Below are 24,511 nucleotides of genomic sequence, written 5' to 3' on the forward strand. Positions count from 1 at the left end.
GTGTAGAGGCTGTGTGTATGTGTAGTAATGTTCTCTACTCCTGTCGAGTGCTACCCTCGTAAAATGCTTCCTCCTGCAGACTGAGATCATTCCACTACAGCTCTCTGCTGTGATAGGCCGGGGGAGAGGAGCCTGTCTCCTATAGGCTGGTTGGGTGAAACATTGAGCGCTACAGTAGAGTTCTCCTATTAGGTTAGAAGGTTTGGGATGGCACAGAGATCGCTACGACAGAGGTAGACTGGTTTCACATACTGTTCAACAGCACAACCTCCTACTTAGTTTTAGAAAGTTGTGGGTCATCTTAAATCTTGAAAAGAGGGTCTTAAAATGTCCTAAGTTCATCTCTGCTGTTGTCTAAGGACAGAAGGTAATATTCAGTAAACTCAGAGATTTGAGTAGCAACTTCTTTATTTATCACTCGTGGATGATCTATATGCAATGATGTATGTTTAATATGTCACCCAAAAAACGGAAGATTTGCTTCTGTCTCCAAAATGTTGTAATGCTTCTATACATGTCCCGTTTGTAATGTAATAATCAAGCATCAAAACAAACTCTACCTCAAAACAAACCTGCCTTTACTTCACAGATCTCAAAAGCGTTTTGTTTCGAGAAGCTCCATTGTCAAAACACCTCCTCCTTGAGTCCCGATTTTCACATGACGGCCAAACATGTTCCTCGGTCATGCTCTAAACTGCTCCTCAATCTTAAAAGCCAACCTGCCAATGTAGGCTTAACTAATGTCCATACAGAATGTGCTGTCGACAGTCAGTATTTTCCTCTGAGCCGCGTACTGCATCTAATTCTCACCTGTGCTGCCTCTGCGAGGTTTACTGCCTCTCTGGGCAAATGAAAAATCCAATCCTCAATCGCTTCTGACAGTCCCTCTTTTTACCGGAGTGTAAAATTCAAATAATTCACTACAAAGACAGTCACTTTCAGCTGTGCATTTTACTACATGGCACAGCGCCTGCCATTCTGCCGAGGCTCAGCCTCTGAACCCACAGAGAGCTGCACCTGAGAAAACTCACCGTTTTCTCTCTTTCAAACCAGTCAGAGAACAGCGCTGCTCTGTCTGTCAACGACAACTCACCACAGTCACTCTGCTCAGCTGGATGGGACTCTTAAAAGCGTCTCGCACACACACACACACACACACACACACACACACACACACACACACACACACACACACACACACACACACACACACACACACACACACACACACACACACAGAGAATACTTCTTTATGTATGTCTCTGTGTGTGTCTAAGCCGCAAAATTCTAAACAAAACACGATTAAGTTCACCAGAACATTGTATGGCCATTTCAACACTGTAATTCCAACAATCATATCACTATGCAAATTTTTTTCTCACCAAGCGTTTAAAGATTTGTCGTTTTGGAACAGTAAGGTGAGCACAGTGTGTGATGATGATTGACTAGCTGTAGGAAGTAGTATAACATGACTCATGACTTCCTCTTTACTGAAGGAAGACAGCAGGACAATAGGACAATATTCACTTACTCACTCATTCATTCATTCATTCATATGCTCTGCTCAGTATTTGCCTGTGTGTGTGATCATGTGTATGACCTTGTAGAGGAGGAGGACAGAGGAGGGTCTCTTCCTCCTCCTTCTATCCTCTCTCTCTCTCTCTCTCTCTCTCTCTCTCTCTCTCTCTCTCTCTCTCTCTCTCTCTCTCTCTCTCTCTCTCTCTCAGTATCTCCATCTGAACCTCTTTATTTCTCTATCTCTATCTTTCTCCCTGTTTCTCCCCCCCCCCCTCTTTCTCTCTCTCTCTCTCTCTCTCTCTCTCTCTCTCTCTCTCTCTGTGTCCTGCAAGCGTTTTACGAGATTCTCACGTTTCTCCCACAGCGACCCTTACTGGGAGAGGCCTGCTAATGCCGGCTCCTGCCCAGCCTCTAGGCCCAAGACACTCCACCTTGGAGGGCAACAACATACCTCATCACCATGGTAATTCCATCCCTTTACCCTCTCTCTCCCTCTCTCCCAACCCATCCCTGACCTCACTCCTTGCCCCTCTCTCCCTACCCTGCCCCTCCCCACTCCTCCCCACCACCCAAACTTTGTTCCTCTTTCCCTTCCAGCAGAGGTAAGCACAGGGCAACTTCCCCAAGATGTCAAAGGAATTCCTTCAGACAGGGAATGATAATGAATTGCATAAAATTAAGCTAAATACTTCCTGTTTTACAGTAGATAAATAGACAGTTATAAATAGCTACTCAGTTCATGGAATAAAGGTAAGGTTAGGGTTAGGCCACCACATGAGTGGCATGTTCCTGTAACTGTACTGTTACATGTTACTGGTACCTGTCCCCTTAGTGTCTCCCTGCTCCTAGCTGAGCCGAGTGCTTACCTTGTCACTGCAGCTTCAGCTGCAAGCTCTATCAAACTCAATGTTGTCATTTTGGTGACTCAAATTGCCCTGTTCTGTCCTTTCCCCTCTGCAATTAGGCTGTATCAGCAATTCTAAATTCAACCCTGAATTCAACTGGCAGGGCAACTACTACAGTTAAGCAACTACATGTTCTGCTTAGATGGTCCCATTTGTATTGATTTAACAACAAAACAAGTGAATATTTCGTAGCTTTTTCAAAATTGTTTGATCAAAACAGGTTTTTATGTCACAAAAAGAACAGTCCATCACAGCGAGAGCAGAGATACCAGCTCCCTGGCAGTCCAGAGCCACAACTACAGGGCGGTCCTATTAGAGGAGGTGTTCAGGTTCTCAGTAACAATACATAATCAAGCCCTCTGTGGAACACTGGCCTTTAGAACCCAGTTCTAACGTTCTAAATTTTGTAACGTTCCATGTTATCAAACTGTCAGGAGATTAAAGGCTCGGTGGGTGGGGAACTGTAAAGCATCGTGGGAAGAAAAGGTTTTAAATCTATTCCTCTGAGAGGGTTTCTGGATTACAGCTTCATAAGAAGACATTTCATTTCTCTTACTCCTCCTCTCCTCCTCTTCTCTCTCCTCCCCCGTTCCAAGGCTTTGTTGTTGGAGAGGCAGGGCTTTAAAGCAGGAAGTAAACAGAAACTGTAATTCCTGCCCCTCTCTGATGGATTGTGGGAGTCGCGGTTCGCAGGGGTGGCGCAGGGATTACCGTCGCTGTGAATAAAGAGGATTTATGTAACACTTTCAGCTAAAAGACCTGCTTAATAGCTCATTACTGACTTGGCATTATTAGGGTCTTATACACACAGAAACCACGCACACACACACGGCTCACATGGAAGCAGAAATCAAAGCAGCCATGTTGTTGAGAACCAGACAGTGTGTGTATCTGGCCGTGGAGTTGTGTTTGGTGGTGACTGGGTGCAGTAGCACAGGTAGATGTGTTTATATATGCTGATTAAACCAGGCCCCATTCTGCCACCATGATTAGTTTAAATGTCGTGGTCTGTATGTGTGTGTGTGTGTGTGTGTGTGCGTTAAGCGGTTTCCAGCGCAGGGTGAAATTGAGATAAATGGCTGGGTGGAGAGGGATGTCCAGGTCCTCCCAGAGCAAGGCCACAGTGGCCCAGCTGAGCAGCAAGGCCTGTCTCTTCTGGTTTACACCAGGCTGCTGCCCTGCCCTGCTAGCAGTCCCCTCCACTCTGGTCTGATGCTGCCTCCACACACACACACACACACACACACACACACACACACATACTGTAGGTAAGCATTAACGCACACAGACACACACACACACACACACTGATGCACATAGACATACACACACACACACACGCATATACGCACACCCAAATATACACTTACACAGATCGTTTATTAATGCATGCAGGAGATCTAAGAAAGCAGAAATGTATCAGTGATATGGGAGCGAAAAGGAGAGAGAGAGACATGTACAGAGACAGTGAGAAGCCTACTTGTGAGGTAGCTTGAGTGTACTGTGGGAGAGCGTCGCAGGCCTGCCGACCTCGGTTTGATAGAACGTGTGGCAGGTGGCGTGCCTTGCCTGAGGAATCTCTTTAGGGCATGACAGCTCTGAAAACACATAAATTCTCCCCTCCTCCATCCCTTTCTCCCATCTTTCCCTCCCCCCCTCTTATCTACCTCCACATTTAGTTGCCATGGGGATAGTATTTATGCAGCTGCAAAACTTCCCTGTGTCAGGTCTGAACTCAGACCACGTGGCGTCCAGATGCTCTGCTAGCCTGAAGGTGCGTGTACAGTCAGGAGGGAAGATCCGGGGATACACTCCCGGTTCATTATCAGTACCTCTCCTCCGATGGGGCCAGGTTACAGGAGGACTGCAGAACCCCGGCGATGCTCTGTCCCCTGGGCCAGACTGTGAGAGAGGTCAGGGGTGGCTGTCAGACATACTGACACACAGACAGATAGATAGACATGAGGAGCAAGGGGGGGGGGGAGACAGCCAGAGATGACTGGGATGAAGAGAATGATAGTAAGAGAGCCAGAGAGAGAGAGAGAGAGGGATAGAGAGAGAGAGAGTGGCGTGACAGGATTGTGTGTGTGGTTCCGGTGAGCACAGGCTCTTAAGTAGACGCTCCAGATCTGACCCCAGCAGTACTTCAGCGGACCTGCTAGATACAGAGATGATAGTGTGTGTGTGTGTGTGTCGCTGGTTTACAATAGGTTCTGTGAGGGACAGGGAAGATGGCATATTTACACGGTTACCATGCCAACTGCAGTATTCATGCAGTGCAGGGCCAAGGACATGGTCGTACATGGTTAACACTGAACCACGACTGTAATCACTACAGTAGCTTCCGACTTTGTTGCTACACACTTCACCGATTCCTGAAGCTCAACATTCAGCCATATGCAACACCCCTCACGACCAAACATTCAGCCATATACAACACCCCTCACGACCAAACATTCAGCCATATACAACACCCCTCACGACCAAACATTCAGCCATATGCAACACCACGAAATCGATAGGAGCCTCATCTGAGAACTGTTAGTTACAGACTTGCGTGTTGTGTTTATTACGTCTACAGTATACCTCGTCGTTTCTATGAATGTGGATGCTGTTAGTTTCCACATCCCTCCGTTGATCTCTATAAACAATATACTTCCTGTATTTCGTACTGTGTGCTATTATTTATGTGTGTTGGGCAGTGTTGGTCCTATTGGCAGTAATGGAACAGAAGTCATCTATGACACATCCTCCAGTCTGGTGAGGAGACCTAGAGCCTAGGTGTTAAACTGTGTTTGTATCGATCTGGAAACACTCTATTATGTTAGCTGTGTAGCTACCAAGTTCACCTTCCTGTGTACTGCCTCTGTGTGTGTCAGTGTGTGCGTGTATGTGTGTGTGTGCGTGCGTGCATGTAGGGGGGGTGGGTTATAAGGTTTGAGTTACAGAACGCAGGTGTGTGTGTTAGGGATGTTTTCCTCTTCCTTCCTCTCTTTATTTGAGAGGATGTGAGCGGGAGCCGTCTGATGTGTTTTCAACATTGCATGAGGTTATTCCTGCTGTATGTGTGACTTTGTTGCAACTTTCTATCTTCTTTTGATGTTTTTTTCTGACCTACTTTTTCTCTCAGATTGTAAAACTATATGAACTCTTTTTCTGTGTGTTTTTAAGAGAGAGAGAGGGTGCCTGGCATTCAATTATTTAACCACTTTCTTTTCTTATTTTTTCATCTACCTGCCTTCTCCTTTGTCTGCCAGTGTTTTAATAATACATAGTATAGATTTACTGGAGTGTCGAGGACTTCAGATGCATAGTTCTTGACATGGTGAGGAGAAGCCATGACCTGTCGGATGTTGGTTGTCTTGGAAACACAGTAAGACATGGAAGGACTTCCTGTTTACTTCCTGGTTGGGTCTCTGTGATAGGATGTCACATGGCAGGTTCACTCTTCTATGTTAGCAAACTGAAGACTAACTCTCTTCCCCCTTATGTTTTTGTTTTATAAACATCATATTGTCATGTTTTATAAACACTGTCATGTTTTTAAACACAAGGGCACAAATTGTATTATTATTATAATCCCACAGCTGTGCTACCTACTTCTACCCACCTGTGGTATGACAATTACTTCACTTCAGATAGATTTTTATTCAATCCAGTGACAGATTGAGTTTGTATTAGGCTTGACTTTCACCTTGGTCTCTCGTGTTTCACTTACAGATATTTCCCAGATCTGCCTGGGGCTGTTTCTACAGCACCCGGTTTGTTTGGCCCCTGAGGAATCATACACACAGGAACACATACATAAACTTCTTATATTATTAACGTATCCAGACCATTGAGTAAATACCTTCAATAATTAAATATATGTGTTAGGATTATAAGATCTTGAATTAGTAAAGATCACAGGAAAGAAACAATTAAGATCCTGAGGTGTTTTTTGTTTGATTCTGTCATGGATTCACCCCCCCCCCCCCCCCACACACACACACACACACACACACACGCACGCACGCACGCACGCACACACACACACACACACACACACACACACACACACACACATATACACGCACACACACACACGCACACACAACCCTCCGCCCCCCATTGCCTCATGCAACACCATTAATTTTTTCTCCAATCTGAGGCAGATAGGAGAGAATTTTATAATTGACCAAGTTTTTTATTTTTTTAGGGATGTGGGAGAAAAAAGGAAGATCAAAGGCTGATTAAGTGTAGCCAGGTCTGTGTAAAGTGTAATATGGGAGTCTGCAGGAGTAAGGAGGTTTGAAGGTACATCAGTGTTGGAGCCCACTGTTAGAAATGGACTAGTGTAATTATGCAGCTGTTGCTCGCGCCTGATTGACACACAAACTTGGCACAGACCATGTGTACTATTCATGAGCTGCATTTGACTCATGATTCATTGATTTATATGCCTGTAAGGTTTTTGTAAAATATTAACAAGATAAGATTAAAAAGGCATATAAGCTGCAGGCTCTGACATCAGAGCTAGCTGTCATTAACTCTCAGTGGTCAGGAGGGAGGATTACTGTAGAGTGCGCTTGGTTCTGTTGCAGTGTGGTCTAATTGTGGTCTGGTTAGATCACTTTATTAAAAACCCTTTAATTAGGAATGTATTTTGATATATCGTTGCATAGTTACGTAAAAAAAAACATAACCAGTCAAATAAATAGTATTTGATATCTGCAGACCTGGACGGACTGATAGTGACATTCGGTAAACACGCTCTCACAGAATCCAAGCTCCCGCAACACACCTGCACATCCATCAACTAGGATCAGCAAGCGTGTGTCTGTGTGTCTGTGTGTGTGTCTGTGTGTGTGTGTGTCTGTGTGTGTGTGTGTGCGCCTGCCAGCTCCTGACAGCTAGTCACCTTGCAGCTTGCAGGTGGCATGAATAAACATGGCTGCTGGTCCTGAGCTGGGTGGAGATGCTTGGCGCTGTGCTTAAAGAGAAGCAGACCAGGGTTCAATACCCGGCGGTCACACATGGCCAGACGGTGGTGTGGACGTGCGGTCCCAAACCACCACCGCTGCTGTGTCATCCAGAGGGCCTGGCTCTCCCTCCTTTCCTCCCTCGCACAGACCAGTCATTAAGTCCTCATTCACCAAGTGACAGCATTTCTCAAACTTTTAGCCATTTGCACATTAATGTTCTCAAATAACGTACTCTCAATATGATAAAAAAAGGGGTTGTCTGTCACTAGATCTACGGGCTATACAGCCAGGGCATTAGATATGCCAGACTTGTCTTTAGTGTCTTGACAGTCATTGTTGTCAAGCAGTCAATGTAGAATTACACGGCCGTGTTTCAAGATCCAGAGAAGATGTCTTCAGACAGCCTTACATTTAAGTCCTGTGCTAATACAGTTAGCATATCAAATAGTGGGGTGAAGATAATGCAACATGTTGAGAGACGGCTTTAATACAATCAATGGAGCCTGCGACGGTATGCAGAACATGCATAAAAAGTGCACCAGTCGGAGAGGAGCAGAGAAAGCCAACTGTCCGAACTATGACAAGATGAATTGATGTCTATGAAAATTCAGAAAAGCAGTCAGCTATGTCCAAACATTGTTCTCGGTGGCAGACCTGTTTGCTTTGCCTCTGGCTTTGACAGTTAGTGCTCATGTAATTATCTGTCAGTCTGGCTAACCCAATCAGCATGTAAACAACACGATGGAGGGATGAGAAGGGTGGGAAAGAGAGGAGGAAAGGAGGAGAGGATCTAATCAAATGGGGGAGCACGACATTGACACGATTGACATCTTAGTGTTTTTGCAAGTATGCATGAAGGGTATTAAGGGGCAGAACAGCTTATCAGTCTGCTGGTCACACAAGTCTGTGGATGTGTCTGTTGGCTTCTCGAAAAAAAAATCGCCATGTTTTCATAGTGTGAGTGTGTGTGTGTGTGTGTGGGGGGGGGTATTTGTAGTAACTGATTGCTCAAAGAATGGAGTGTTTAATCTTAGAAACCTCTGTTTCATCTTCCACTGTAACGAGAAAGCGTAGACATCAAACCTGCTAACCATCCCTGGGGCATCTACCTCAGGATTGTGCGCTAAAATGACAGATCAACTGTTCTATAGAGAAAGAGAGGGAGACAGAGAGAGAGACAGAAAGAGAGACAGAGAGAGAGAAAGAGAGAGAGACAGAGAGGGAGACAGAGAGAGAGACAGAGCGGGAAGGAGACAGGGAGGGAGAGACTGTGGGAGAGACTGAGGGAGAGACGAAGGGAGAGGGATGCTAAGGTGAGTTGAGGTGTCTAGTTGGTGGAGAGATTCAACTGTGAAAGAGCTTCTCAGATTGCTTCTGCTATCAGCTCTACCCCATCACTGAGGGAAGCAGGACAGACACGCTGCATTTAAAACCCTTTTAACTTCCCATGTGTCCTCCTCCTACACACACACACACACACACACACACACTCCTCTCCCTCGTGTTCCCCTTCTCAGAATCTCTTGATGATTCTAGACTATTTCCTTGTTCTGGTCTGGTTGGTATAGTAATTCTACCTGCACTTTGGATTTGCCTTCATTCAGCCAGTCCACCTGTCTGATCCCCACCTCTGCTACATTCACTCAGAGACTGCCTCCCTGGCTTCAGCTCAGCAGGATAGTGCAAGTCTGGTTGGAGAAGGAGGCAGGTGTACGTGTTCTGTTTATGGCAGCCTTGGTAGTAGAGCGCATAGGGCGGAAACAATACAAGGAGCCCAGCAACACAAAAGCAGCTAGAAAAAAACTTCAGTCTCATTGAATTACAAGAAGCTGCCCATGCTGCTAATAAAGCTCTCTGTCTGATTGGGGCCTTAGTCCTGTAGTAGTGAGTGAAGCCTACAGGGTAAACATTTTGAACTATCAACAAGCCCAGGAGAGCCATTTGTGCACTGTAGTGGTAAATGGTGGTAAATTGTACTGCTGTACAGTAGTACACTGTTATAGTGGTAGATATTACTGCTATACAGTAGAGCAATGTGTTGTGTTGGTAGATATTACTGCTCTACGGTAGAGCAAGGTGTGGTGGTGGTAGATATTACTGCTCTACGGTAGAGCAAGGTGTTGTGTTGGTAGGTATTACTGCTCTACGGTAGAGCAATGTGTTGTGTTGGTAGATATTACTGCTCTACGGTAGAGCAAGGTGTGGTGGTGGTAGATATTACTGCTCTACGGTAGAGCAAGGTGTTGTGTTGGTAGGTATTACTGCTCTACGGTAGAGCAAGGTGTTGTGTTGGTAGGTATTACTGCTCTACGGTAGAGCAAGGTGTTGTGTTGGTAGGTATTACTGCTCTACGGTAGAGCAAGGTGTTGTGTTGGTAGGCATTACTGCTGTTCGGTAGTACAGTTAAAGTGGAAGATATGTGGAAGATTTCTTTGCAGGCTCACTGGAGCAGCTTTGACCTTGTAGTCACATCATCATGGAAGCTTTCGTTCAGCACGTTCATCCGGCAATGTAATCTTCCCATTTTTAGATCTCATAAACTAAGCAACATGATATTTACAAGCCTGTTTATGAAACTACACACAGTGTTGTGAAGGGCTAAAAGCTACAGGCCTAATTGTGTTCAAGAAAGCATAAGGAGCGTTTATGCTAATCTACCAGGCTCCGTTTCTCGCTCAGAGCTGAATTCTTTTGAGCTAAACAGGAGCTGACAAAAATCTTTTATTTTCCGTGACGCCCCCGCCCTCCCCCCTCCCCCCATGCGCTCCCCCCCTCCCCCCTCCCCCATCCCCTCCCCCCCATGCCCTCCCCCCCTCCCCCCACGCCTCCAATACACACACAAACACACAAACATGCACACACACTCGTACACTCTGTCACGCGCTCACTCACTCGCTCGCACACACAATCTTCCTCTGCTTCATTATCTGCAGCTTCCTTAATTGTTCATGATGGTCTTTAAAAAAACAATAGCATAATTACTCAGCTCTCCGCATCAGATTAGAGAGCCTTGTTAGCGTCTCGTAAAGTCACTTCCTTCAATGAAGCCCAGCAGATAAACGAAAGGCTTACGCTCTGAAGAGAAACGGCATCCGCTAACGTGGTTAGCTGAAAGTTTACATATTGTAGTAACATACAGCCATTCCGCAGCATGGTAATTGTGCCCTCCTAAGATTGAGCCTGTTAAGAATGATCAGATCGAGAAAGACAGGGTTAGGGTTAGCTTCACAACGCATCTAGCCTTCAAAACCCATACTGCTTAGACAGACTCAGTCGCTATACTGTATACACGTTCAAAACTTGACTTATCTTTGTTTCAAAACCCAGGCTCTTCATAGTTGCTTTAATTTGGCATGGCTTTAGTATTGCTATTGGATTCATCTGAACACCAGTGTTGTCTCTGGGTCCTAACGTCCATGTGTTTCTCTCTCTCTCTGGACATATGTCATATATCACATGCAAATAACTGATATATCTAAGCTTGAAAAGCAATAATGTGACTTTCTTACAAATCATACAGCTCTACATCAAGCAATATCTTTTATAGCTGCAATCGAGTGATAATGGAGTCAATATTATGGATAGGCTGTGGAAGTGTCTGCACTGCGGGGACAGTATGAATAGTGATGAGGAGGTGAGATAAGTGACATGCCTCTGCCTGCTCTTTTATCATCTCCCAAGCAGACCTGCTCATGTCCTCTGCTTGGGCTTTATGAGCACATTATACAAATTACACCTGCAACGCAACACCGTAAATTACCCACGACTCGCCTCGCCAACATACTGTAGTTCTCTGATCAAGCATAAATAAGGATGCGTCTTGCTGCAAAAAGACCCCACTGTGTTCCCCTCCCCTACTCGTGGGAAATGTTACTTTCTGTTAAACAGTTGACACTTTCATAAAATAACAAATATTCTTAATCATGGAAGTGGATCATTTTGCCCAACACAAGCAATGTTTGATTACCTTAGTCAGATAAGGTAGTTGAGTGTTTATTGGCAGAATCTTCCAGTATTGTCTAAGCTTCTAGCTTCTTCCATCTGTGGGCTCTCATCCTGTTTGAAGCATTAAATGCAGAACAGTGAAGCAAGATTCCTCATCTTACCTGGTGTGTCTAGGCCTCCTTTGATAACATGATCATGTCTCTGTGTATTATCGTGAAGGCAGGACATAGGAGTCAGCCTGCTTGGCCGCAACACAGTTTGGGGATGAAGCACATCTCTCCAAAGTTGAAGCACACACCACCCTCTCCTCTTTCTATTTCCTACTTTCTCTCTTCCGACCCCTGTTCCGTTTTATTTTTTATTCTTCCTGTAAATAATAATTATCGTTTGCTTTTTGTATCAACTGCAGCAGCCAAACAGTAAGGTTGGACCTGAGGGAGCTGGGAGAGAATAAAGGTGTGGGGAGGAATCAGCACTGCATTATCCATCTATTATTCAGCTTCTATTGCTTTGTACAAACAAGCTCTCTGGCGGAGGGAGAAGAGGCTCTGCACAGCCAATTACTCCAGAATGTTTAGATCATCTATTATTGAAGGAGTAAATCTCGTCCAGGTTGTCGGCGGCTGACCCAGTGAGGAGTCTATTGTAACCTGCTTTGATCACGCTCTGCTGGCTGCCTGGCACAGGGCTGCCCCTTCCAGCTGTGGAGGCTGCACATATGGAGCTGGAAGACAGTGTGTGTGTGTGTTGAGAGGCAGGGGGCATAGGTGTGTGTGTGTTTGTGTGTGTGTGTTGAGAAGCAGGGGGCATAGGTGTGTATGTGTGTGTGTTGTGAGGCAGGGGGCACAAGTGTGTGCATGTTTGTACTGGGAGTCAGGGAGCATGTGTGTGCTCCCAGCACTAGCTGGACCCTGCAGTACCACCAGGCCTCTCCACAGGTCTGTCTCCACTGTATGTAGACGTACAGCCATATTTCACAAGCTCTCACACACACACACTCACCCCGGCCTGCACTGTGCTGGAGTGGTCAGGGTAAGGCTGCAGCTTGGTGGTAGGTCAGAGCACCAGAAGGCAGGTTCACCCAGGGTCTGGCCAGCACAGCCAGTTGCCCCAGAAAACTGGAGCTGGTAGGAAGATGCCCAGAGTGGACAGCAGTGCACAGTTATAGAATCGGAGTGAGGGGCCATGTGATCGCAGATTCAAACACACACTGGAGCTGCGTTGCTTTAAAACCATCCATCCGGTTGATGAAGCGTTGTTATTGCATAGTTGAGTGTCGTACTGTTCTGGAATATGATGAAGTGGAGCATCTTTATGATGTTGATGTTGTGGCTGCGCCAATGATAGACCGGGGTTCAAAGGGGCCACACCAATCAGAGACACAGCTCCAGAGGTCAAAGGTGAAGAAGTCAGTTGGAGGGTACTGTTGTATGTTGATAAACAGCACGGCTACAGAGGGAGCCTGAAGCTTCCTCTACAATCTAATCTGTCTACGCTAAGACCTGTCATACCTAGGCTGCCCCCCCCTTTTTTATAGCTGTTCTTTATCCTGAGTGTTTGCAATACAGATAAAGTAACACAATAAATCTTAAAGTAACATAATAAATCTGATATTAAACTTGAGAAGCCTGCAGAAGCAGACTAAGTGTCATATAAAAGCCAGTTTGACTTATAGCCTACATTTACCTGATAAATAATACGCTGAATACAGCATGTCATGTCCATTTTCTAAATACAGCCCTCCTCTTATGGAGACTTTGGAGTGCACTGTTCCTTTAATGGCGTCAGTGTTCCCACATCCCCTTTCCCCACCCACAGTCCCTAAAGTGAAATTAATTAACAGGCATTCAACTGGATACTGCTGCTCCTTAAGAAGGAGGCTTGAAACATGTAGCTGTGTGGTGGGGGGAGGGGGGGTGGTTGTGAGAGGAGGAAGGGGAGGGAGAACTGTTGTCCCAGAGGGAGGTGTGTATGTGTGTGTGTGTGTGTGTGTGTGTGTGTGGAGGGGGGAGATGGGAAGAAGGAGGGTGGGAGGGAGAGGAGGAGGAGGAGGAATATGGGAGGTCTGTCAGGGGATGAGATCTCACTCTCTGTCTGTTGTGTTTTGGCTGGTGGCCAGTAAGGAGGCTGAGGAGTGAGCTGTCTGGCTGAAGGGTACAGGGGGACGATGAGAAGGAGGGAGGGAGGCGAGAGAGGAGGGAGGGAGGCGAGAGAGGAGGGAGAGATGGGAGAGGGAGGGAGATCGAAAGAGGGAGGACGGCGAGAGAGGAGTGAGAGAGAGAGAAAGGGGCGAGTGGGGGGGAGAGAGGAGTGAGAGATGGGAGAGAGACGGAGGGGTAGAGACGAGAGAGAGGAAGGGAGGGCGAGCGCTAGAGAGAGAGCATGACAGAGAGAGAGAGCATGACAGAGAGAGGGAATGACAGAGACAGAGAGAAAGAGGCAGGCTCAAGTAATTGTGTGGTTCCCATGTGACGAGGGCTTTTATGCCATTAACCGTGTCCCTGCCTGCCTGCGCTCTGCCAAGTCCTTAACAAGGGACTGCTGCTAATTTCAGAGCTAATATTGAGCCGTTCCACCTCACTGGCTTCAGCAGGTGCCCGGCCCAGAGACACACACATACACACGCGCACACACACACAATGAAGAAGGGACAGGAGGAAGAGAAGATTACCATTGTTCCATAGATTTTTTTGTCCTCTTTCGTCTTGTGATGCTGTTTCTGATTGAAGCGAGTGATCACTGACACAGGAAGAGTCATGAGGAAGCAGTAGCATCTCTGCTCCCCATCTCTCTCTCTCTTTCTCTCTTTCTCTCTCTTTCTCTCTCTCTCTCTCTCTCTCTCTCTCTCTCTCTCTCTCTCTCTCTCTCTCTCTCTCTCTCTCTCTCTCTCTCTCTCTCCTCTCCTCTAGTATACTCTCTTATATCTCCCCCCATCCTCCCCTCCATTCGAGTTGCAGGACCAGGTAGAGAGGCTCAATCTCCAATCTCCTGGCTGCAGAGGAAATTTATGAGAGGGGATCTGGAATGGGCTTTGAAGGGGTTTGATGTGCGTGACTGCCTGGCTGACTGCCTGGCTGGCTGACTGCTTGACTGGTTGGCTGGCTGATTGGCTGACTGGCTGGCTGTATGGTGAGGTGCTGGGGAGTAGATTGACGTCACAGCGCAGACATGAGCAGCATATTCATGAAAAAGAAACCCTTCGTAAACAGTTAGTTGTTTTCTCATACCGTTCCACATCAGTCACCAAGCTTCATTATGACTGTTAGTTATTAATGTTATTTATGGTCTGAATTAAAAGCCTTTGTTTCAAACATGTAATGGACCACATTTATTTGTTAGTTTTTTTAACGTTATTTCCACAGCATAAAACCAATTGTATTGTTGCATATGTAGCATTAGGAGTATATTGCTTCACAGATAATTTAAATGAGACAAACAAACAGAGTGCAGACATGCTATAACACCATGCCATATGATGTGAATCTAACTCTAAATCTAAATCTTCACATCCATCACGTCTCCTTTCCGACACGGCATATTAACCAAAAACGACCTGCAATCCTTCAATTCCCAGAACCCCCTCTTCCTCCCAAACAGAGTGTCACACATGTTAACAGGATTCCCGGTAATGGGATGGCGTGTGGCGGTAATGCTGTGTGTGTGTGTGTGTGTGTGTGTCAGTAGGCATTGTGTTGGCAGTAGAGATCCTTTCAGACACCTCCTCTGCCTCTGCCATGTAATCCAATTGCGTCAGGCTTACCTGTCCTGGACCAGAATGCCTTTCTTCACGCCTAACGGGATTTGCCTCGCCGACGCTGCGATCCACGGAGGCTCCCGGTCTCAGACAGGCAGACAGGCCGCGCACACACACACACACACCTCTTAATTACACACAACGCACAGCGCTGCCAAGACTCACCCTGCAGAGGAGGATGAAGACCTGCATATGCCTAGACACACAGACGACAAGGCCCAAAAACCAGCAACCCTCTCCGGCATTGGAAAGCACTGTGTCTTAAGGCACACATGCCTCTAGTTACAGAAGGTCAGATAACAGTGTTTACCTCCTGTGCTCATGCTCTGCGGCCTGTCCACATGCAGCCCATTGGCTCGTTTTTATGAATGTAACGACAAGTGGTAGTAGGACTGTGGTGGGGCTTCCATGCTTGAGGTGAACCCACACAAGCGTGGCGGGGGTGAATTGAAGGCAGACGTGTGGATGTTCAACATTCATTCAAACCAGGCTGGAAGCTCCTGGTGGGACGCCCCAGGTTTACTGAAGTCCAGGCTGGGATGCAGAACTCATTTAAACGGAGAGAGGGAGGGAGGGAGGGAGGGAGGGAGGGAGGGAGGGAGGGAGGGAGGGAGGGAGGGAGGGAGGGAGGGAGGGAGAAAAAGAGAGTTAGAGGACAGAGTAAGGAGCGAGAGAAATAGAGGGAGGAGAGAGAGAGGGGGAAGTAAAGAGAGGGCTGGAGGCTCTAAATTAAAAGCATACAGTACAGTAGAGAGCCTATTAATCAAGACCCAGGGAACTGTTATATCTGATTCAGCCTTCCATCCCCTTTTCTATTTTATGGAAACGCTCCACGAGCACAAAAAATGTGTGTGAGTGTGTGTGTTTGTGTGTCTATTGTTTTGGTGTTTTCCACAACAATGTCAGTGTGACTTTGTGTGTGTGTTTCATGTCTCTAAAGGTTCATTTTTGTACTAAGAGGTGTGTTCAGTTAAGAGTGGGTTATCTGTGGTGCTTCTCCGCTGTGTGTGTGTGTGTGACACTAGTGCTGTTTAGGAAGATGCACGCTGACCTTGGCTGCTGACAACTGTCTGCTCCTCTGCCTGAGACTATCCTCACACTCACCTATACACACTCACACACACACACTCACACACACACACACACACACACTCTCACTCACTCACCTACACACACTCACACACACACACACTCTCAATCACTCACCTACACACACACACTCACACACTCACTCACTCACTCACACACACACACACACACACACACTCTCACTCACTCACCTACACACACTAACACACACACACACTCTCACTCACTCACCTACACACACTCACACACTCACTCACACACACACACACACACATGCACACATTCACACATGCATGCACACAGCAATGAGATGGAGTGAAACACACACACACACATGCAGTGACACAGATGCACTTTATCCAACCTCCTTTGATGAGAAACCACAGGTTAGTATTGACTCAGTACTTGTGGTTCAAAAACACACACACTGACACAAGACACACGCACACACACACACACCGAGGAGCTTGTCACAACCCAATGTCTCTGTGTCACAGTAAGACTAGCACCTGTTCTACTAATCCACTGTAACACGTCTGACTGCACGGCCTGATTCTATAGCCAGAAGCTAAACTACAGGTTTATGCTAGCAGCAACAGCAATCAAGACTTGATCAATAGATGTATCACTTTAGACTTAATTATTGAAGAAAATCCACTGAGATTTAAAATCACAGTACATTTACATAACCTGAAAAGAAAGGTGAGTTTGGCTCAGAGTCAAACTAAATTGTAAAAAAATAAATAAAAAACAGAATAAAAAAATAAAAAGGTAGAAAGAAGTGCTGTATTGTTATGCAGACTGTGGGTGAGTCCCTTGGTATAAAGGCCTCCAGAGATACCATTCTGAGCAGAGAGAGGTTCTACTCTCATGCTAATTATCCGGTGTGTCAGAAACTTAGAGGGCTGTTTCCCAAGTGCACAGCATTCTAACTTTGTTGATGTTGATCTAAAGATTTACTTTTGTGTGTGTGTGTTTGTGTGTGCATGTGTGTTGAAGCTTCGGCATGCAACAGCCGGGTGATTTATTGTTCTGTCTCTCATAGTCGGATAAAGGATGGACATGAATATGAAGAGGGAGGGGGACGGGGGGGACGGGGTGGTACAGATAGGGATTGAAAGAAACAACTAGAAAGATAGAAAGCGAGAGGGAAAGGGAGGGAGAGAGAAAGAGAGAGTGAAGTGTTTAATTAAAGATGAAACAAGCCCCCACACAGCGACTCAGTATATCTTATTATCTCTCCCTTTCTGTGCTGAGGATGTGGGGAATGGAGGCATGTTGTAGGGTAAACACACACACACACACACTCCAGCTCACTAGGACTGTAGTCCTGGTGCAGAGCGTAGCAGGGCAGCCAGCACGCTAGAAAGTTTGTTGTGGCGAGCCGCCTCAGTGGGGGGAAGCGGCGGGTTCTCCTGGAAACGAGTGATTGTTCAATAGCAGCAGGGTTTTCATCCGTCGTAATTCACCAGCATTATGTCTCCAAATGACCGTATCATTGTGCTTATAATCAATATGGAGCTGGAGAACACTGATTAATGCCACCTCTTCACAATGCATTCCCCCTCTCCTCCTCCTCCCCTCCTCTCTTCTTCTTCCCTCATGCCGTCTCTGCTTTTGTTATTCAGCAGGTAGTTCTTTTAATCGTCTCACTGACACAGCGAGAGGTAGAAAAACAACAGCAAATACGGAGAGAACGAGCAAAAAAACGAGGGCATGTTTTCATCCGTTTTTTTCAGTCAGGGCTTTAAGTATTTCCATTTACTAAATCAACAGGTTTCTTTTGTTCTTCGAGGTAATTGGAGGATTCACACCAAGGATATTTTTGGCATCAATGGACACAAACAGCCCTTGTGGTTCAGGGTCGCTGTATTGCTTTGTGTACCTATAACAGCCCAGCAGACTTACACAGATCTTTACATGTGGCACTAGGTCCTTTACACTTCTAGAATCTTGTCTTTTGACCATGTCACACACACGGTAAACTCTTCTCTTTTTTTCTCCTCTCCCTTTCGCTCCTCTGCTTTCCTCTCTCCTCTTGTCTTGTGCTCTGCTCTCCTCACCTCTCCTCTCTCCTCCTCTTCTGGTGTCTAACTCAGGTATTTAACCCAAACACGGTTGTTTCTCATAACCCTCTCTTTGTGTGGCTGTGTGCTGACAGACTGGTGACAGTGTGTGCCCACGCTGATGAGAAGTTCAATCAGGTTGCTAAAGAGATAGCACTACCCGGTAATGAGAAATAGACCAGGCCTCCCCTCTTTCTCTTTCTCTCACTCACTCTCTCTTTCTTTCTTTCTCTCTCTCTCTCTCTCTCTCTCTCTCTCTCTCTCCACCCCCCTCTGTCGTTCCCCTCCTTCCACCCTTCATCCCTCTATCTTTCTAACTGCCGCGAGGAGCAGAATCACAAAAGCAATTGATTGGTTTTGGCGTTTAGTCCCCTGATCAGGGGTGTCATGGCCGTCCTGAGCAGGAGGAGACTAATGCAAAGTGACGTCTCTGCTCTGCCTGCCTCTCCCCTCTGATGGAGACAATTACCTGGCTCCTGGAGGGGCGGCTGCTCAAGTTTGCCCCTGTTCCACGCCTCCTCACCCGCGCCCTTTGAAGTTGAAAGGCGATTGGCTGATTGGGGGCGGAGATGAAGCGGCAACGTGGCCATTGTTCAGTCAAGCCCGAGCTGTCCGGAGATTCTGTCGAAATGTGGTTTGTCCGCCGATATGTTGCTGTAAGTGGGTGAACACAGCTGTCTCTAAACAAGGTGTAGAGGTGTGTGGTGTTTGTCTGTGAAAGACGTTAGCATGGTCGCCTCTCACCAAATGATGTTCGACGGTATCAAATCCCTTTGTTCGCATTGTGACTTTGTTTCCCTCTCAGGCACCCCACTCAGTAATGTCTGTTATTACGATTCACGTCATGCTTCAAGTCATACTTAATGCATTGAGAACAGACGTGAGCTTCCATTCCATTCCACGATTCCCCCTGTGATTGCTGGCAACGAATGGGCTGTTGTGTTGTGTGTACATTCCATATCTAAATCTAGAACCTTCTCTCCATTCCAGCAGTGCTAAAGCGTTCTCTGGGGTTCTCTTATGAAGGGGCAGAGGCAGGAGATGTGAACACAATGCCACTCTCTCTATTCCAGGGCCGTGATAGCCATCAGCCTGGCCTTGCCGCTCTACATTTCCCCACTGGCTGCCCCTGTGGGCCATAAGCATTCTGTTCTCCGGCTAACAATTCACTCACAGTTTTCTTCTTTCGCTCTCGGTTTGGCCCGTGATGTTTGTGATTTGTGTATGTATGCAATACTGGTGTGTTTGTGAATAAACAGTCGTTTTGAAAGGAGAGGAGAGGGCGGGGAGTTGGGGGCGGGGGGGCATCTCTGGAGGAGCAGCTGTTAGCGGTCGTTATCACCACATCCTAGTCTCCTCCTCCTGCCCTCTTGTCACCTCTCCTGTTCGCCGCTGGGCGACGTGGCTTTGCTGGGATCCAAGAACACTTGGAGAGATCCGCCAAATTCCAAAAGGCCCCGAGAGTTCTGTAGCATAGCATCCCACCCTGTGCATGGATGTGCATGGTGGTGGTTCACCATCCAGCCACCTGGTCTGGTAGAAGAGCTCCGGGTCTCTCCAGACACCAGGGTCAGACATGGTGGGCCCCGGGCCCAAGGCTGTGTTTCCCCCAGGTGACTGAACTCATGATCTCTGCACGAGCTGCATCCACAGCCCCCCGGCCCACCCCAGCCTCTCACCTCTTCCTCTGACCCCTGCCTCCTCCTCCTGACCTCACCCCCACCTCTCAACCCTTTCCCACTCCCTGGCCACAGCCCTACTTCTCACTCCTTGCCCGGCCTCACACCCACTTCTCACCCTTGCCCCCTCACCTCCCCCGGCCCCACCTTTACCTCTCACCCCTGCCTCAGCATCATCGCTGCCTCTCTCCCCTGCCTCCTTCCCCCAGGAACGCTATTAAAAACCCGGCAAGCTTCACCCTGCTAGCCTCCCCCTGCTAGCCTCACCCTGCTAGCCTCACCCTGCTAGCCTCCCTCTGCTAGCCTCACCCTGCTAGCCTCACCCTGCTCAGCAATGATGAGATTCCGTTTCATGTCTTTTTTCTTTTTTTAAGAACAAGAAAACAAACAACGACAGCAACAGCAACTATGTCAGCGGTATTGCATTTAGTCCAGTAGAACATGATAAATACATCTCCGGTGTGAAGGTCGCGCAACCCTGACGCAAGACATATTTGGCAGGCCGACATAATGCTTTCCAAGTTTGCGGAACAAATGAAATTCTGCTGCTCGGTTGCACTTTGCCTCCCAACAACCATTACAACTAGCTTTATATATGGTCGGGGCAGCGGACCATCAAATGGTGTTTTCCTACTGCAGGGGGGAGCAGACACTATGATGGAGAATAGCAATCCTGTGCTTGGATGTAAAGGCACAGTCCTGGTCTATATTTGGTAGTGAAATGATCTTATTATGCTCCTGAAGCTCACACAAAGGCTAACATAAATGGATCTTGACAACTATAAGCGTGGCATCTGGGCCAGGGGCTTTGACTGTGGGAGGCGTTCGCTTACAGGAGATGTGGCTGGGGACTTCTATTGTGAAGGCAGGCATTATGAATAGATAGCTGATTTGATGATGTGGTTCATCATTAGGGTTAATCTGATGAATCTGTGTGCTGGTGTATTATACGCTGCCCTGTGTCGTAAACTGACCATTAATAACCCGCGTCTCTAAGAAGACGGCGTCAGTTCACTATTCAGTTTTCCTCTTTCGTTTTCTCCTAATGTTTCCTTTTCGCTAGAATCGCTGATAAATAAAATGACAAACAATGTAAAATGATTCTCTTTGCCAACAGTCATTTTTCATTTGAGGTAAACCCACTCCCTCCCTCCCTCCCTCCCGGTCCTCCTCTGGCAGATTTTGCATTTGTGGTGCTACAGTATTAATCTGTGTGTCGGTCAGTGGGGAGCCTGCAGGTTCAGCTCTGATTTATTGCCAACTTAATTCAAAATGGCTGTAGATGATGAACGCCATAGAAAGTTGGGACTTGTGTGGTAGAAGTAAGAGACTGTCAACCTCCCACTTCTCTGCCAAGAAATGTTATAATATCACAAGGGGTGTGTGTGTATATGTATACATGTATCTTCATATCTGTGTGTGTAAATATGTATGTGTGTGTTTTTGTGTGTGTATAAACGTGTCTTCATATCTGTATGTCTAAATGTGTATGTGTATGTATATATAAATATGTCTTCATATCTGTGTTTGTAAATGTGTGTGTGCATACATGTTCACATTGTAAAAAAGTTAACTAGGACCTTCTAATCTTCAGCCACAGGTCAGGTAGACTGATTGTCATAGACAAAAGTAGATACCCGAGGCCTATTCTGATGCTACTTGCCCATGTGTACAGTTGGGTCCTCAGACAGCTCTAGGTCCTGTTAACACACACTTTAGAAGCAGCTTAGATACCACAGTAGCTCCAAAACACACACAGATCAGGTCAGTTCAATACGTGGCCTTTGTGAATATGAGACCTCTCCCAGGCCAGTTTGTGTGGAAGCAGGGGGGGGGGGCAGCGTGGGCCTGTTGGTCTGTCCTCAGAGTAACAAGGCAGCAATCTGAGAGTCATTCACAAGGCCTGTCTCTTGAGACCTGGGGCATGGGCCAATCGCAACCTCCAGCCACCTCCACATTCCAACCACTGAATCAATTCTAGCGACGGCCCCCTCTGGGGAAGAGCATTATTGCCTGCAGCCACAACAACAACAACAGCTGGAGCTGGAGAGCAGCCTCACTGGAACTCTGCAGGCTAGCAGTCCTTGAGGCTCAGCCCTGACTTGAGTCTCCTGGTCCCCTACCTAGGTTACAAGTCCAGCTCTAACCTTTCTCTACTGGTACCAACGCCAGCCCTGACCCATCTCTCCTGGTTACATTCCCAGCTCTAACCTGTCTCTGCTGGTTACATTCCCAGCTCTAACCTGTCTCTGCTGGTTACATTCCCAGCTCTAACCTGTCTCTGCTGGTTACATTCCCAGCTCTAACCTGTCTCTCCTAGTTAGATTCGTAGCTCTAACCTGTCTCTCCTGGTGGTCTTCCTAGCTCTAACCTGTCTCTCCTGGTGCTCTTCCAAGGCTACAACCCCAGCCCTGACCCATGTCTTCTCCTCTCCCCAGGTTGCAGGCTCTGAGGAAGGAGAAGTCTCGGGACGCAGCGCGTTCGCGGCGAGGGAAGGAGAACTTTGAGTTCTACGAGCTGGCCAAGATGCTGCCGCTACCCGGAGCCATCACCTCTCAACTGGACAAGGCCTCCATCATCCGCCTGACCATCAGCTACCTGAAGATGAGGGACTTTGCCAACCAGGGAGACCCCCCCTGGAACCTGCGCATCGAGGGACCCCCGCCAAACACCTCCGTCAAAGGTAAGACTGCAGAGCACACGAAAGGCTGCCGATCTCTACTGGACTGCCCTGCATTAAAATACAAAAAATCTCATCCAAAATAGCAATATACTGTGGGATGTATACAGTATGGTTATATTTTGGCTCGAAGACCTACATACTTACAGTAGACCTTAAAAGTCCAAAAAATCCAACGCTGCAGATTTGTAAAGACTTGTACTGTCTGTGCTTGTTACGTACAAATGTTATGTACAACGGCAATTACACTGTATGTAGAAGCACAGACAGTTTAGCACAGGGAGAAGTGGACAAGAAACAGTGATAAACTGAATGTTCTCTGTTTAGAAAGGTTAGTTTCAACTGGAACCAACATGCCTATGTATTTATGTAAACCCTTTAATCCAAGGGAAAGTAATTGTAAAGGGCATTAATCTGTATAAAGTATGATGTAAAATGCAGGACTATAAGAAAGAGTTGAATTAGAACAGTGTTACCCGCACAGGTATTCTGACAGCACAAGTCATAATATTAATACTTATAACAATGAGGACATTTAGATTTGTAAAACTACCATGAACCTGTTCTCTGAATATGAAAGATGAAGAACAAAGGATCTCTTGCGATTGTGGTGTGGTACCAACAAAAAAAAATCAAAAACATTTAACTTTGATAAATCCAGCTTTGAGTCTGGTCTACAGAAATCCAGAGCGTTTCCAAATTTAACTGAATTTGCCTTTGAAATTGTCCTTTTGTGCAGTGCACTTACGGGAGCTGCATTTCTGGATAGTTTAAAAGGGTCTACGCTCTGAGGAATGACCGCTGAGATTAAAGTAAATTGCTGTAAATTTCTGTCACTGTGTGTGTGCCTGTGTGTGTACGTGTGTGTGTGTGTGCATGCCCAGCAGCCTATTCTGTTCTGAGGCAGAGCATACACAACAGATGGCATCGTTGTGTTGTGGTCTTTGAAGAGACACATGCATTTTAATGAGCAGAAGAATGAATGTATACACCGGACTGTTGAAATCAACCGCCTCAATTTCCTCAAACACATCCAGCACCTATAGGTACACACTTTTACATCCAATCAGACATGATTACACAGCGCCAGCCCAGTATAGAGGAGGGATTGGTTTGCCTTGTTTCTTGAGGGATATTTGAATGAGAACAGCACAGTGGCATGTACGCCTCTAGAACAATGAGAGTGGCCACCGTGTCCCTCTCTCCTATCGACGGTGTCTGTTTGAATGGCAGCGACGGTTCGTGGCGTTGTATTAGCGGCGTGTTTTAAACAGAGCTGCTATTGATTCCTGTCTCTGTTGCTGCTGCGCTGCCTTGCTGTTGTGGATGGAGATTGCTGGAGCAGCCTGATAGTGCAGCCCGAACAACCAGCACTACACACAAGCCTTACTAACCAGCCTTATTTTCAAGTTTAATTTTTACAATTCATTACAGCTCAAATTGTCTGACACATACAGTAAATACTGTAATAAAAACCTGCAAAAACCTATAAAAAAATATGTATTTAAAGAAACAAGGACAATTCATTGACTGACGTGAATATGACAACAATATATTTAAAAAATCTAAACTCAAACTAGTATTACATTGTTCTTCTTGAGGTAATATCCCGTCATTCTTCAAGGAGCAGCAGAACATGAAGCATGATAACTGTCTCTGTAGATGGGAGTAGATTTTGATTGGTTAATATAAGTTATCACACCCACCCACAGGAAGTGGGCTTAACCAATGACCTTCATGCAAATGCAGACGAGGAGAGAGAACGGGGGAGGAGGAGGCAGCACATAGAGGGGGAGAGGAGGAAGGTCTATGTTCTATTGGGGGGAGATGAGGGGCACATGTACTGTGGTTTGATTGTATCAGCTGTAATACTGACAGAGAGGCCAGGCCCATTTCCCTGCATCGCTGTTT

The 24,511-nt window shown here is 46.6% G+C and overlaps 1 protein-coding gene across 1 annotated transcript; it reads left to right on the forward strand.

Moving 5' to 3' along the window:
• Nucleotides 1–1,882: 1,882 nt before the first annotated feature.
• On the forward strand, nt 1,883–22,603 carry LOC124465410 (neuronal PAS domain-containing protein 3-like; the record flags this gene model as incomplete). Its single annotated transcript, XM_047017176.1, has 2 exons — nt 1,883–1,981; nt 22,359–22,603. Coding segments are annotated over 2 exons (344 nt in total), but the record flags the coding sequence as incomplete, so codon positions are not given.
• Between the last annotated feature and the right edge of the window lie 1,908 nt (nt 22,604–24,511).

Source organism: Hypomesus transpacificus, unplaced genomic scaffold (assembly GCF_021917145.1).
Source record: "Hypomesus transpacificus isolate Combined female unplaced genomic scaffold, fHypTra1 scaffold_489, whole genome shotgun sequence".
NCBI classification, from domain to species: domain Eukaryota; kingdom Metazoa; phylum Chordata; class Actinopteri; order Osmeriformes; family Osmeridae; genus Hypomesus; species Hypomesus transpacificus.